General features: G+C 40.3%; 1 protein-coding gene and 1 long non-coding RNA gene across 12 annotated transcripts in view; one reads left to right on the forward strand and one right to left on the reverse strand.

Annotated features, from left to right (window-relative positions):
• Positions 1-15562, reverse strand: part of MAST4 (microtubule associated serine/threonine kinase family member 4) — a 581240-nt gene that overhangs the window by 165255 nt on the left and 400423 nt on the right. The window contains exons 1-2 of one of the 11 annotated variants that reach the window (XM_063623231.1): positions 1051-1415; positions 633-766 (exon numbers count right to left, since the gene is read on the reverse strand). The exons of 8 other annotated variants lie outside the window; for them this stretch is intronic. In XM_063623231.1, the coding sequence (XP_063479301.1) occupies positions 633-724 (92 nt within the window). In that variant the 5' untranslated portion in view covers positions 725-766; positions 1051-1415. Of the gene's footprint in view, positions 1-632; positions 1417-15562 lie in introns of those variants that run through there. 2 more of the 11 variants (XM_055251512.2, XM_055251514.2) reach the window with 2 other exon arrangements.
• Positions 1366-7777, forward strand: LOC134733527 (uncharacterized). The gene is made up of 3 exons (XR_010117094.1): positions 1366-1891; positions 3696-3970; positions 4157-7777. It is a non-coding gene; the product is annotated as an uncharacterized lncRNA (long non-coding RNA).

A 15562-nucleotide genomic window follows, 5' to 3' on the forward strand; every position in this document is an offset into this window, starting at 1 on the left:
TGGCATGAGCTTCTTCTTGACTTTAAAATTCTTTTTCTTTCCCCATCTTTTCTGTCAAATACACGTTACAAAATGAAAAGGCCAGTCCTGTATTAGTAATAAATGCCAGCAAACCATTGAAAAATCAAAATGACAAAGTTATGTAGATCTGCCTCTCCACAGATAGTATGAAATAGCTAACCTGGGCTATCCTTGCATCGTATATCTGCATCTTATAAAGGTCAAATATTTAATAGAGAGGAACATCTGAAGGGCTCAACGAAAAATACCAGAAGCCTCAATGACTGGGTGAATGAAATGGATAAACATGATCAGATCAAAGGGACAGACTTCGACAAAGTACCTCCTCCTCTTTCCCTTTTTCTGTCCCCACCTCTTACAAGGAAATGTCTGATTATCCACATTTCAAAAGGAGAAAACCTATGAAAAGCACATTTATCAGGGTTACCCAGGAAACCACAGGGATGATGAAATACCTGAAACTGTACCCCCTTCCCTAGCAGGGCATAAACTTTTCAAAGTGTCACCCAATACACAAAACCCCAGCTCCTGAGGGGCTCAGGCAGCTCTGCCTGTGGGCCCCTGGTTAGTGAAAGCATTCCCTCTCCAGGCAGAGATCCCCGCGTTTTTACCTTTGTGTTCGCCGAAGCCTGTTCCCACTCCTCAAATGAGGCAAAGTAAAGTTTGAGAGCACAGTCCAAAAATTGGGGTCAGACATATCCATTTCTTTCTCTCTTCAATTCACTGTGGGTTCAAGGCCATATGACTAAAATGGGGAGAGGTAAAAGAAAAAGAAAAAGAAAAAAAAAAAGGAAGAAAGACAAGGCCAAAAATAAAAAAAAAAAATCCCAATTATCTACTCACTCCCTCCAGAGAAAACGTGATGGGAACTGTGATCTCAAGAACAACTTGGAGCATGCCTGAGAAGTACCCGTCCCGTCCTAGCCTTTAATTAACACACAGCCTCCTCTCTCAAAGGTCCGGGAAACTGATTTCCTCTCGGGTCTGCCCTCTCCTAGTCAGGCTCGGCCAGCTATAAACAGTAATTACAAGAGTTGAGCCGTGCGTTCTGCTCAAAACGCTGTCTGTGGGATTCAGTCCGAGCTACTTTGTCATCTGTTTGGCAGATACCATTCGCAGCTTCTGCGGGGGGCGGGGGAGACGACTATTTTGAGGCTTTGGTTCCGGAGGCTGTTGCTTATCAGCAAAACCATTCACATCCGAACATGCCCAGTGCCGAGTTTCCTTTTGGTATCTACATACAAGGAAAAGAATTTGAATAGAAAAAGCTGCTCTTGCCCTCCCCTCCTGAAAAAAGCGGAAACTTGAAAGCACTTTTAAAAAATGGGCCTATTGGAGGACTTGAACCTGACACCTTTGTGGACCCTTCCAGGGTCCGGCTGGGAGGAGGCGGCAGGGCCTTGTCCCTGGACAGCTTGGTGGCCGCGCCCCCAGCTTTCCCCCACCCCCCACCAGCCCCGGCCGCGCCTGGGGAGCGGGGGCTCACGGGAAACGGAGCAGGCGGCCGCGACGCGACCCCAGCCGGTGCCGGGACAGCCCCGCAGCCTGGGCCGCCGCTCCCCCTCCCCGGAGCCCGGAATGGATCCGTCCCGGAAATAAATAAATAAACCCGAGGCTGCTCAGGGTGTGTGCTGCGCGCACCTGAGGCCGACCTGTGATTCAACGCGGGAGGGATGGCAGTGACAACGCTCTGGGGAAGTCCACAGTGACTCCTCTGCCAGGACGCCGCTGGTTGTATAGAAAAAGCACGCGGTCGGGAAGCCACACTCCCCGAAAACCTCTGTAAACTAAATTTATGAGTTTACATCTGTTCCATCAATGATCACGGTGCACACCTGTTTGGCTTCATGGCCGGCAACTACAGATCTAGGTAATGGTGAGGCACGACATGGAAAGACACTACCTGGCATTTATGTGGCAAATGCTACAAGTATTGCCCCTTCAAGTACATTAGACCTTGAAAGGACAGAATGAAGGGGGGGGCTGAATGTTCTTGTTATTCATTTTGAAGAAGGGCATGGTATTTAAATATCTCCCCTTATCCATGAATGTTTGTATAAAGTACATAAAGAAAAAATATAATTTAAATTAGCTGCCTTAAGTCTGGTGTAATATGGCAAGAAATACTAAATCAAAAAAGTATATATTCAGCAAAAATTACATCTAAAAATGGCTTAGTCCATGCAGTAAATACCAGGAACAAACTCGCTTACAAAAATGGGAGGATAAAGAGAAGGAGGAGGGGGTGTAAGCCGACAAGGTAGGCGGGGTAAACAAAAAGATGCCTGCTGTGGTATCTTCTTTATCTAATTCTTGTGGCCCACATTAATATTTTCACACCAAGGACTCCAAGAGTTCTGGATGATGTTTCGTGTCCAAGGCTTTCGTATGCATTATCTCCTCACATTCTTACAGAGCCTCCACAGATCCTTGCAACCCACAGAGGTGGACAAAAAAGGCATTATTTTCTCAATTTTACATTTGGGACTTTATCTCAAACATTCAGGGACATTAAATGACAAAACACATTTCAACAGATATTAATGAGCTTGGTCCAGCATTTTTGCCCCATGCTCTTCTTTTAAAAAATGTTTCTAAGTATTGCAAAAGATGTTTTGAAGGTTGACACAAAAGACAGTCCCTGTGCTCCGGAGCAGTTTCTAGACCTCAGCACTGTTGACATAGGCTGGATAATTCTTTGTCTGAGGAGCTTTCTTGTGCATTGGAGGATGTTTAGCAGCATTGCTGACCTCGACCTACTAGATGCCAGTGCTGACAATTAAACATGTCTGAGGACATTGCCAAATGTCCCTTGGGAGGTAAAATCACCCCTGGTTGGGAACCATTGCTCCAGATAAAGCTTCTCTGAGAGGGGTGATACAGAGCACTGGTTTAGAGCAAAAAGTTTGGGTCTGAATTCTGGATACAACACTTACTGTGACCTTAAATCTCTTCCCATTTTCCCCAACTGCAATACGGGGTCCATAATAGGACCAACCTCTAAGAGGCTGATATACATAAATGAAGAGGAGATGGCATACATAAGCCCTTTCATGCAATGTCTACACACACACTGCACATAAATGTAGGCAGTATACAGAAGCTAAAAGAATACTATGCTGACAGGCATAAGACTGGAGCAGAGGACCCCCCACAATGTGCTTCTTTCTGCTCTCTAGAGTCTTCAACATGTCTCTACCGGGCTGCTGATCACACTGTGTATAACTGACTGTTTACTGCTGTCTTTCCTATTAGTCTGAGTTCCTCAAGGCTAAAGTCACATTTTACTGATCTTCATATTTTCAGAACCTGACAGCTCCTGAGTTTATATAGGCATTTAATATTAGTAAATCCTTTTTGAATGGATACTTCAGAAGCCCAAGTATCTCATTTCTTTTAAGATGCACTGAAACTATTAGTACTAGTAGATCTGTATTCTCAAAGAATACTGAATTTTTGAGAATCCCATGAAGATGTTAAATTCTAAAGACTTTCTCTTACTGACTTATTTGTGTCTATATCATGTAGCTGGAAAGATATCAGTGCTAACATTCCTCAGGTCTTTACATGGCTCTAAGAAATGTCACAATCAAACTCAAGGGGAACTTCCTTTGACTTCCATGTCCCCTCCTCAAAGGCAAGCCCAGAGAATAACTTTTTGTGCTCACTTGTAGGTATCCAAGATCAAGAGGGATAATTACATATTATAAGCTGCAGGGAGAAGAGTAATCAAGGTGGACATGAACTTGTGCTATACAAGTTATGGGTTGAAGAACTCCGTGTGGAAAGTAGAGAAGAAAAAATTTAGGGAATAAGCAGTAGTTGAATACAACTATGTGAAACTGTGAGAACTATGTGAAAGAGGGTTTGGATCCAAAGATGAAAAGGGCTGACACAAGAGTGGATTTTCTGAGAGCTGTTTGAGCAGAGATAACCTGAAGGAGATACAGTGAGTAGAACACAACCTGTAAGTGGTTTGAAGACCTGAGGACTCCAATACCTCCCAACTCTCATATTCTCTATAGTTTTTCTAGAAAAGCCCACGTATTGGGGCATAACCTATTAAGATGATAGCAACTAAAATGGATAAATCAATGACATAAAATGTTTATTTCTTCTCTTGATTAAATGACAGATACCCCAATCTGCAGGCATCAGATGTTATGACTGCCTCCACTCTCTGCAATTTGAGAAAACCTCTACAGAAATTCTCAAAGGAATGGGTAAAGACATGAGTATTTTTAACTACATATACTTTAAATTTATTTTTTTTTTTTGCATTTAAAAGGCTTGAGAGGATTTGGGTTGTATCCAAACTGAAAAAATAAAAATACGTTAAGTACATGAGGAGCCAGGATGAATTAATATAGTGAGTGAAAGTGGATGGTACATTCCCACACTCATGAAGAGTAGATGTGACACTGAAGTGTGACTTGTCTTCTAACCTGTTTGACTTGACTTGGTTACATATGATTCAGAAGGTAGAGCCGTCAGTAAACACAAGAATTAAAATTGTCAAAACTACTGACATTTTCCTACAAAATAATTATATAGGCAGAAACTATAGTTGCGACTGCAGTAAAACTCAACTGCAGAACAAAAAGGGAACTGAGATTATTGGAAATTCTTAAGACTATAGCTGGTCTAGGTCAATATACAGATATTCAGCAAGATTTTCTATTGTGTAACAACTAAGCCTATACAACAATGGACAAGCTTTGTGGTTCAGAACTTTCATTCATTTAATCAGGATGACATTGTCAGCCATTGGTTTTATAAGGTAAATGAAACTGAAAAACAAGCTTGTCATCCTACTGAAATGCAAGCTTAGGAAGAAATAAGTATTTAAGAAAGGGTCAAATCCTTTACTGTTACCTCCCCTCCTACATACAAAAAATGCCAGGTCCTTTTTACTGACTTGAATTCTGTCTACTGACCACCTGTTGACACGAGCACCCCTGCCACCTTTTTTTTAGACAGAGTTTCAATCTTGTCGCTCAGGCTGGAGTGCAGTGGCGTGATCTTGGCTTACTGCAACCTCTGCCTCTCAGATTCAAGCGGTTCTCCTGCCTCAGCCTCCCAAGTAGCTGGGATTACAGGCACTCGCCACCACGCCCAGCTAATTTTTTGTATTTTTAGTAGGGACGGGGTTTCGCCATGTTGGGCAGGCTGGTCTCGAACTCCTGACTGCAGGCAATCCACCCGCCTCAGCCTCCCAAAGTGCTTACAGGCGTGAGCTACCACACCCGACAACACAGGCCCTTTAAGAAGGGGTTTTCTCCAGTCCACATAGAACAATGTTAAAAGATAATATGCCTGGAGTCTTGTCTTGAACTTAGATTCTATGAAAAGACTCAGTTTTCTAGTGTGGATGTGAAGTCTGCAAAGCTGTCAGCTCCCTGTGCAGGACACTTAGGCCATGAGGCCATGCCCAATAAGACACTAAGTCGAGATTTCCTAAGCACTCTACCTGATCCCTGGCCTATTCTAAGGATTTTGCCCTAAACTAACTTTGACCTCTTCCCATCCCCATTTTCAGGGCACCTAGAAGTGACAAGCTCCCCAGGACTGTCCACACCTTCAAGTCCACTTTGGTCACCTTCTAAATGTGGTCTTGAGAGTTTCAGGCTAGAACTGTGAACAGCAAACTGGCTGTCCTGAATAAGCAATCCTTGTAATCATTTTGTACATCCCAAGAAATAAAGCTTAATACTGAGACAGAAATGGGAAGAAACCTACATCAATGAGGTACAGGTTGAAGAATGCGCTTCTAGTATTATTAAACAAATTTGCACTCACAATGCTAAAATATGGAGGAAGACAAAAAGATAGACAAAAATTAACTTGTAGGGATAGGCCTGAATGCTGAAAACTAAGACAGATAATAGGCAAGGTTGTATCATCCTGGAAAATACCAAAAAATATTTTAAAATAATACCACAAGGTAAGAAAGGTTCAGATTTTTAAAGTGAATGAGTAAAATGAAAGAAACATTAACCTGGAAGCAAAAAAGGAAAAGGAAAAAAACAAAACAAAGGAAACAAAATAAGAATTCTATTTCCTGATGGGTTGAGCAAAGAACTACACAATCTCCAAAGGTAGTGTAAAGGATACAGTCGGAAGCAAGTAAAGGACATGCTAAAGACTGGCCAGAATGGGAAGAGAATGCAAGGTCTTTCTCAGGCATTCTCTGGATCCCAGGAGAATCAGAGACACAGAAAAGATTAGCAGATAACCTATAAACTAACAAAATATAAGAGAAGACAGTGCATAGATATGGGAAATGAAGCACTTATCTCCCAAGGCAGTGAGTGACTCCTTGATATGTATGATTGATAATTAGAGTAGAATACATATATGGCACATAGCCCATAGGACTGGGGAAGGTACAGAATCACGTCTTGCAAGCACACTCCAGCACTCTACCTTCTGACTTTCAAGCAGGGGAAGTTCCTGGGAGAAGCCCCATAGCTTAGTCCCAACAGAGTTCCACCCCATGGGAGAACAGCTGAACGCACTGCCAGAAAACACATAGCATCCTTACAGGGATGAAGGGGTCATGCAAAAGAAGGAGCCTACTGGGCGAGATCCAGAGATGAGTGTATCTCTCCATTCTAGAACAGCTGTCTGGAAGATCCATCAATAAACCACGTGGAGCACTGGCCTCCACCCAAGCTAGCAATCCAATTATGAAGTAGACAGCAACACTTGGAGATCACCAGGCATCACCAGGCAAACGGAAAGCCTAACTCCTATCTTGTTTTAAGACCAACCTTGTTGTCACTTCAGGCAGCCTTCACGGGAGCCCCCCATCCCCAATGAATTAGATATCCCTCTACTGGGCTCTGCTCCTGAGAGCTCCTGCATGAAAGGGTTCTTCCACTGTATCAAAATCCAAATTATTCTGTGCACATTTTCAGTCCCTATTACAGTAAGAGCTCCTTGAGGGCAGGGGCTTTATCCCCTCATCTTTAAACTATCACTACCACCATTGGGATGAATATTAAGCAAAGGGAGAAAGGGAACAAAAGATAGAGGAAGGATTGGGGATGTAGGGGTGGGCAGGGGAAAGAAGAGATTGAGGATGGATTTGCTACAGGTTAGAAAGATGTGTGATAACAAAGTTAGGGCTACCTGCCTAATATTTTAAAGACTGACCCTATACATGTTTTAAAAACCTTTTACTGTCTATTTCAATTTCAGTTTCATGGGCCTGTGAGTCCATTCCATTATCTATATAAGCTGTACCTATTAGGCAGGTCTATTGTTTCAAATTTCAAAATCTCAACAGAGACCATGATATGTAACGAATTGTGTTTAAGTATAAATATACAACTAGTTGTGTATGAAGTGCTAAATGCTTTTTGATGGTAACAGTGAACCATGGTTACTAATCATTGCATTAGATGCTCAATCTGGAATTAACTTCAAGGACAAGGTGCTTCTTGATCCAGAAGCTTGGGTCTAAGGTACATCATTTCTTATACAGCTCTTGAGCATGAATTATAGTACAATTATAAGAAGTGTCAATTTGGTTTAAGTGGGTCAGCATGGTTATAATTAGCCCTTTAGTAGCTGACACTAAGACCTTTCTGTAATTTAAGATTAAGGTTAATTTATCCGTTCTTCTTTTCTTGAATATTTTTGCCAGGCCATACATCTAAAGTTATGGAACATTATGCCATTAAAATGAGAAGTATGAGTTTTCATCGAAGTACCATACAGGGAGCATATACAGAGGTAGAAATCACATGCTTCTGTAACAATCAGAATTTCCTTCCATTGCTAAGATCAATTCCAATTATTCCACACATCAGAAGATAATATGTCAGGGAGGACATGAAGTTAGTCAAGGAGTTCTATTAAGTTATATCATTTCTATACCAACAAAAAGTTTAAAGGAAATGTTAATTCATAGGGGTATAAATATAATGTCAGGCATGACAAGTGTTAACTCTTACTAGTTATCATAAAATGTAATTAAAACATCAATCAGGCTGGGCACGGTGGCTCACACCTACAATCCCAGCACTTTGGGAGGCAGAGGCAGGTGGTGCACCTGAGGTCAGGAGTTCAAAACCAGCCTGGCCAACGTGGCGAAACCCCGTCTCTACTAAAAATACAAAAAATTAGCCGGGCATGGTGGCAGGTGCCTGTAATCCCAGCTAGTTGGGAGGCTGAGACAGGAGAATTGCTTGAACCCCGGAGATGGAGGTTGCAGTGAGCAGAGATCACACCACTGCACTCCAGCCTGGGCAACAGAGCGAAACTCTATCTCAAAAAAAAAAAAAAAAAAGAAAAAAGAAAAAAGAAAAAAAAAACCACATTAATTAGGTATCAATTTTACCTGTTTCACTGCTAAAGATCAAAAAAAGATAATACTCAATGTTGGTAAGGACATGGGGAAAATAAGTACTCTCTACTAACTTTCTGGAAGGTAATTTGGAGAATGAAAACATATACACACATGGACCCATATATGGTCATATACATATATATACATGTAGTAGGCACATATGTGTATGTGTTGAAACATATATAAATGTATGTGTCCATATATACATGTACATATAATATATACATACATATATTTGAATTATAATATGCAATGTTTATACAAAAGATACAATCAAGTATGCACACAAAGATTTGTGGATATGGAAATTAATCTCAGAATTGCTTATAATAGCATAATATTGGGAAACAGCCAAAGGTTCAAGACAAGGGCAATTGTTAATACATCCTAAAACAGCCACAAAATAGAATTTTAGAAAGCCAGTAAAGAATGAGAATTACAGTAGGCTGAATAATAGATTCCTTAGATATCCAGGTTCTAATCTCTGGAACCTGTGAATACATTACCTTATATAGCAAGAAGAGTTTTGCAGATGTAATTAAGAATCTTGAGATGAGGAGTTGGTACTAGGTTATCCAGGTGGGCCTTAAACGTAATCACAAGTGTCTCTATGAAAGTGAGGCAGAGGGATACTTGAAGAAGGCAGCAATGTGGCACTGAAACGAGATGCTAGGCTGCTGGGCCTGAAGATGGAGGAAGGGGCCAAGAGCCAAAACACTGCAAGGAATGCAGCTCTAGGAGCTGGAGAAGGCAGGGAAACAGATTCCACCTCAGCGTTTCTAAAGGGAGCTCAGCCCAGCCGACACCTTGATTTCAGCGCATGGAAATTGATTTCGGACTTCTGACCTTTAAAATTCTAACAGAATAAATAAATATAAGCTAGTTTTAAGCTAGTTTGTCATAATTTGTTATAGTAACCAGAAGAAACTAAAAGAATGATATTTTTAAAAAGTATGTAATAAATAGGAAATGCTCCTGAAGTAATATTTTAAAATCAGAGAAAAAATGAAGTTCTATGATCTAAAGATATTATATGGTTATATATGAATAAAAATGATGGAAATCAACAAAGTATATATATATATATATTTTTTTTGAGATGGAGTTTCATTCTTGTTGCCCAGGCTGGAGTGTGCAATGGCACGATCTCGACTCACTGCAACGTCCGCCTCTGGGGTTCAAGCAATTCTCCTGCCTCAGCCTCCCGAGTAGCTGGGATTACAGGTGCCTGCCACCACGCGCAGCTAATTTTTTGTATTTTTAGTAGAGACAGGGTTTCACTATGTTGGCCAGGCGGGTCTCAAACTCCTGACCTCAGGTGATCCACGCACTGCAGCCTCCCAAAGTGTTGGGATTATAGGCGTCGGCCACCATGCCTGGCCAACAAAGTATTTTTAATGAAAATCTGCAAGTACAGAATTATGATTTATCCTCTTTTATATACTTCTTATGTTTTTTTTTTTTTTTTTTACAAGTTTATGTGCGTATGTGTGTGTATGTGAGTGTGTTTTGAGAGAGCATCTTGCTCTGTCTCTCAGGCTGGAGTATACTGGTGAAATCATGGCTCACTGCAACCTCCAACTCCAGGCTTTATGCAATCCTCCTGTCTCAGCCTCCCAAAGTGTTGGGATTACACATATGAGCCACTGTGCTATGCCTAGGTTGTTTTAAATTAAAAAAATTTTCGGCTGGGCATGGTGGCTCACGACTGTAATCTCAGCACTTTGGAAGGCCGAGGCAGGTGGATCACAAGGTCAAGAGATTGAGACCATCCTGGCCAACATGGTGAAACCCCATCTCTACTAAAAACACAAAAATTAGCTGGGCCTGGTGGCAGGTGCCGATAGTCCCAGCTACTTGGAAGGCTGAGGCAGGAGAATCACTTGAACCCGGAGGTGGATTTTGCAGTGAGCCAACATCACAGCACTGCACTCCAGCCTGAGAGACAGAGTGAGACTCCATCACAAAAACAAACAGACAAAAAAATTTCTGATTTCCGGGAGCCACACATTTGACAGTCCTATTATCATGACCTGAAAGTTCAAGTTCCTGAGGATTTTAGAATGCTTTGAAGAGTTTACAAACTTAAGAAAACAATACACACTTTTACTCTGGTATTTTAATAAAATTTGATTGATATTTTTGACACATGAAATAATGCATATGTATTAATAAAAGCTCTACGAGTCTTGGAAATAAATACAAAAATTGCTTTTAAAAAGAAGTCTTTCCTACTCCCAGGAATTTTATAATATGAAAATGAAAAATATCTGTTTTCTAGATATAAACCCTACTACCTTGTCTATGGCAACTGGGCAAATGGGTATTTTCAAAGCCGACTGGGCTTTAAATCCATGCAGTGCTTTGCTTTTGTTTGAATATATGTGTCATTATTTGCAAATTGGTGAGGCTGTGCATTTATGTGAACAGTTTTGAATTCCAGACTTGCTTCCCTCTGTCATGTTGTACAATGAAAAAGCTTTCTTTCACTGCTCAAAAAAAACATGAGCTCTTGAGAAGCAAACTTACTTTTAACATTATCTAGACATGTATATAATAAAAAATGATGCTCTTCATTTCCAAGAATGAAATAGCTATAATTTGGGATTACTTCCTCCTTTCTCCAAAACACCCAAACTTGTTATTTCCCATGAGATTAGGTAATTCAGTTTTAACTGTCTTTATATAGTTAGACTGAGAGTACTGAAAGGTAAAGACGACGTTTCTGCTGCCAACCATAGAAATATACTTGTATTCAATGTATTGTCATACATGTTACAGAAGACAACTATATTAAAGTTCCTGGTGATCAAAAAACTTTGAAAGAGAAGTTACTCCAGTTAATAGGAATGAGAACAGCAGCCAGTCAAGTTACTCAGTATACTGACAGGTGAGTGACGAATGAATGAATGTGAAACAAGAATTGTTTTTATAAGTAGCTTTTAGGAAATGAAGTACATACAGAATTATTAAGAATGCTAATATACGAAGGAGAAAGAAAAACAAGGCCAGAGGACATGTGCACAGCAGTAATAGAAAATTGAAAAGAAAAGCAAATCCCATTTAAAAGTGGCTGAAAAATACATTAGATTGGAAAATAAAATTGGGTAAAAGTTTTCGCTCTATATAAAATGATAAAGGAACAACAGATTTTCATGTCTTCTCCTCACTTCTCATGCTTCCGTGATCTCTTGTGTAGATTAATGCAGTACCATTCCTTCCTCTTGGTGCTCCTCACTGTCAATGTGAAACCATTCTTCCAAAACTGCTTGGCTCAAACAGGTGCACGCAGTCATATCACTCTCCCATGAAACAAAGTTGAATGGGTCCCCATTGTTCTACAGCAATATTTCTCCACACATGGTTTCTGTCTTACCATCATTGAATCATCTGGAGTGCTTGTTAGAAATGCAGATTTGGTGGGGTGGGGTCTTCTGCACACCCATTGATTCTACAATTCTGGAAGTACAGCCCAGAAATCTGCATTCTACTAAAATGTCCAGGTGATTCTTAAAGTTTGAGGGGTACTCCACAAAAATATCGAAACCTCTTTTAATGGAATATTTTATGCTATAATCCCCTGTTATTTCTCCTGCCTCATCCCTTAACACGTGCCCTCTGTTGTTTATGTACCTGTCAGAAATACTGGATTACTTTAAGCTCCTCAGACACAGTAAGCTCTGCCACACCTCACTGCCTTTGCACATCCTGCTCCTCTTCCTAGAATTTCCAGCTCCTCTGCTTGGAAACCTGCACATCTTTCAAGCATGAGCTGTAAGGTCACCTCTCCAGCAAAGTGGTCCTGACTTTTTCCTGCAGACATGAATGGTTTTTCTCCTGGCTCCCCAATGAATTTTATTCGTATGCATGCCTCTTCTTTTACCAGTCATTCCACTGCAGCACAATTATGTGTTTACAGGTCTAATGCCCTGCTATGCTTAAAGCTCTCCAAGTACAAGGACCGTTTCTATTCATCTGTGTATGTCTCAAAGTACACACCAGACACTCAGCTGAATGAATGGTTACACATACATTTTTCTAAGGTTAACTAAAACCAAAAACAGTTATTTTTCTATTTTTCCAACTTCTACAGATAAGCCCTAAGGGATGCTTCCAAAATCAGGTTACATTTGTCAATTGGCTGGATGATTTTTCTTTTAAAGCACTGTCATTATTGACAATCTTCGTAATGAGTAAATAAAATGATCAATAAAAAGTCCATGATATTCAGGCATATTTAAAAAGTTTATTAATAAATGAACCAAACGCCACTATTGGGTTTTTACTTTCCTTCCCAATAAGTATGGCTGAAGTAAAGTGTAGTTTGTCTTCTCTAAAAAGATGAATAAAAACAGGAACTTGAGCAGAGTGACCTTTTTCCAAGGTAGAAACTCAATCCTGCTGGAAACATGATCAACACACACAGCCATAGCAGAGAACAGATGAGAATCAAGAGTGCTACATCAACACTGCTCAAGGTTTGCAATCTGCTGGCCACCACCTCACAGTCTGGGGCTCCTGGCTCAGAAATGTCAGCTTACCCAGTAAAACCTTCCGTCACACTTAGAAGGAGTTACAAAGTTGAACAGACTTCAGATCAGCTCATCTGAGTAACGTTTCACAATCAGTTCCCTCTGTTCATCTCCTCTCCTAGCACACTTCTTCCCCTTTCACAACTGCCCGTTCCTACATCTTGTTCTTGCCTGTATTGCACAGACAATCAATCTCACCTAAGGCTTTAGATAAGATTGATAACTAAGAATTAACGTTTAGTTGATAACGTAGAAGATGTGACCATCTAGCTGGCTTTACAGTTTAGAGGGGACTGAAACTTTAAGATGAAAGTGCAAGGTATAGGTGATGGGGAAAGTCTGCCGCCCATGACTTCGGAAGTCTGAGTTTAGTAGATGATGCTGCCCATCAGAATTTAGAGACAGGCTTCCCAAGGAGTGGTAGCTATCACTCCATCTCCCTAATTCTTTTCGTTAGAGAAAACCGGAAGTGAAGATGCAAAACACTGAAAAGGACATCAGTCCTTGATATGGACACTATCTCTTTTATTTTCCTCATAGTTATCAAGAGTAGGTGACTTATTTACTAATTATGCAGATACCAAAAATGATCATTATGAAGATTATATAGCAGCATGGTAATATGTTACATGAAAAAACAACAGAAAAAAGTGCACCTGTATTATGATTGCAATAATCATGTATGCATACAGAAAAAGATTTGTAGGCATCATGGAAAACTGAAAATAGTTCATCCTATGTGATTTATTATTTATTTCTGCTATGATTGTTTTAATACATATTAAGTCACATTATATATTTTGAGAGTGATTTACAAGTCTTTAGTAACTTGCTCCATGACTATATCTGTCTGCCTTGCTGCCAACTCATCTTCCCTGAAGGAACTACAGCTACCTTCAAATAACACTGCTTGATGCAAAACACACAGAAAAAAGCAGGAAGGCCCAGGCTGTCTCTGGTGAGGGCTCATGGAGGCACATCCTTCAATCATTCAAAAATCCTAAACTATAAACTGCCTGGGGCTAAAAGGTAAACATAACCACATTTAACATCTACAGTGGCATCAGATACTGCCAGAGTCCTTTCTCTCCCCTTTCAAAATAATCATTTTTCTATTTATCCTTTGTATCTAGTGCTATAGCTTCAGAAACATTACTGCAAAAATCATGGCTCAGAAAGATCCATCCAGTGATTTTGTCCCAGAAACAGGATTGGATATACTTCAGTGAGCTGCCAGGTATCTGTAAAGTACCTAAAACTTGAGGTATTGTCTGTTACTTTCAGCCTTATTGGGGAGTGAAGTTCGTTCAGCTTTATTGGGGAGTGAAGCCTGCTGCACATAATGGAGAACACTGGCCCAGTCACTCAAATCACAAAGGCTATTTCATATGTGCTTCAAAGATATAAGACAGATAATATTCTGGGTGAGTCTAATACTCATCTGTCAACATTGGAACCAGGGGTTATGCCCATCATATAACAAGTAAGTATCCAAACAAGGGCAATTTTCGAGGAGAAAGGAAAAAGAACTTTTGGTGGCATTTCCTAAATATGAGCCATGCCAAAACTACTGAATTTTTTTCAACTTGCTACTCTCCAACGGAAGCAAATGAAAGAACAAGTGCGAAACAGTGAACAAATGAATAGACCAGAATATGCAAACCAGCCAGCCAGTTTTTCTAATGGCAAAGTATCAGAAGACTGTTTCATGCCTGTAGTCTCTGTAACATCCCTTCTCTCAACCCACTGATACTTCAGAGCAGTTTAGGACACAATTTCTTCTTTGAGTGAGGTAGCAATTTAAGGTCCTACATTTCAGAGTCATTATTTTTGAGAAGCTTTCACTCAAATAATTCTGAACCTACTTTTTTTTTAATCCAAAGAATCACCATTTCAATAGGGAATAAATTCATAACTATGTCTCTAAGAAATAGTCCAATAAATAAAGCAATATCTGTTTCCCCAAAGAAATCACATGTACTCTATCTGTCAGATTCCAGGAAACTCTAGAACATATTTATACCTAGAAGCTTACAAGTCAAGTAACTTAAGAAAAAGTCTCATAGAGAAACATGACCAGGTAAGTTTATCAACAACTAAGTGATACAGAATGCTCACACGACTCTTTAAATTTGAATATAAACTAACTTAATAAATAGTTTTTTTGTGATGGGGAGACAAGGCCTCTGTCTCCCAGGCTGGAGTGCAGGGGCATAATCGTAGCTCACTGCAGCCTCGATCTCCCTGGCTCAAGTAATCTTCCCAACTCAGCCTCCCTGGTAGCTGGGACCACAGGCATATGCCACCACATCTGATAAATTTTAAAAAATTCTATGTAGAGATGCGGTCTCCCTATGTTTTCCCAGGGTGGTCTTGACCGCCTGGGCTCAAGTGATCCTCCTGCCTCAGCCTCCCAAAGTGTTGGGATTATGGGTGTGAGCCACCATACCCAACCTAGACTATATTTCTGAGGTTTATTATAGTTTCTAGTTCTATGATCTTGGATAAGTTACTTAACCTCTAGGTACCTTAGTTACCTATTCTGTAAAATGGAAATAATAGTACTTACCTCATAGGACTGTTGCTAGGATAGTTAGTATTTTTAAAGTATTTAAAATTTCCAAACAAAATCAATAGTTTCTAAGGCCATATA

Source organism: Symphalangus syndactylus, chromosome 18 (assembly GCF_028878055.3).
Source record: "Symphalangus syndactylus isolate Jambi chromosome 18, NHGRI_mSymSyn1-v2.1_pri, whole genome shotgun sequence".
Classification (NCBI taxonomy): Eukaryota; Metazoa; Chordata; class Mammalia; order Primates; family Hylobatidae; genus Symphalangus; species Symphalangus syndactylus.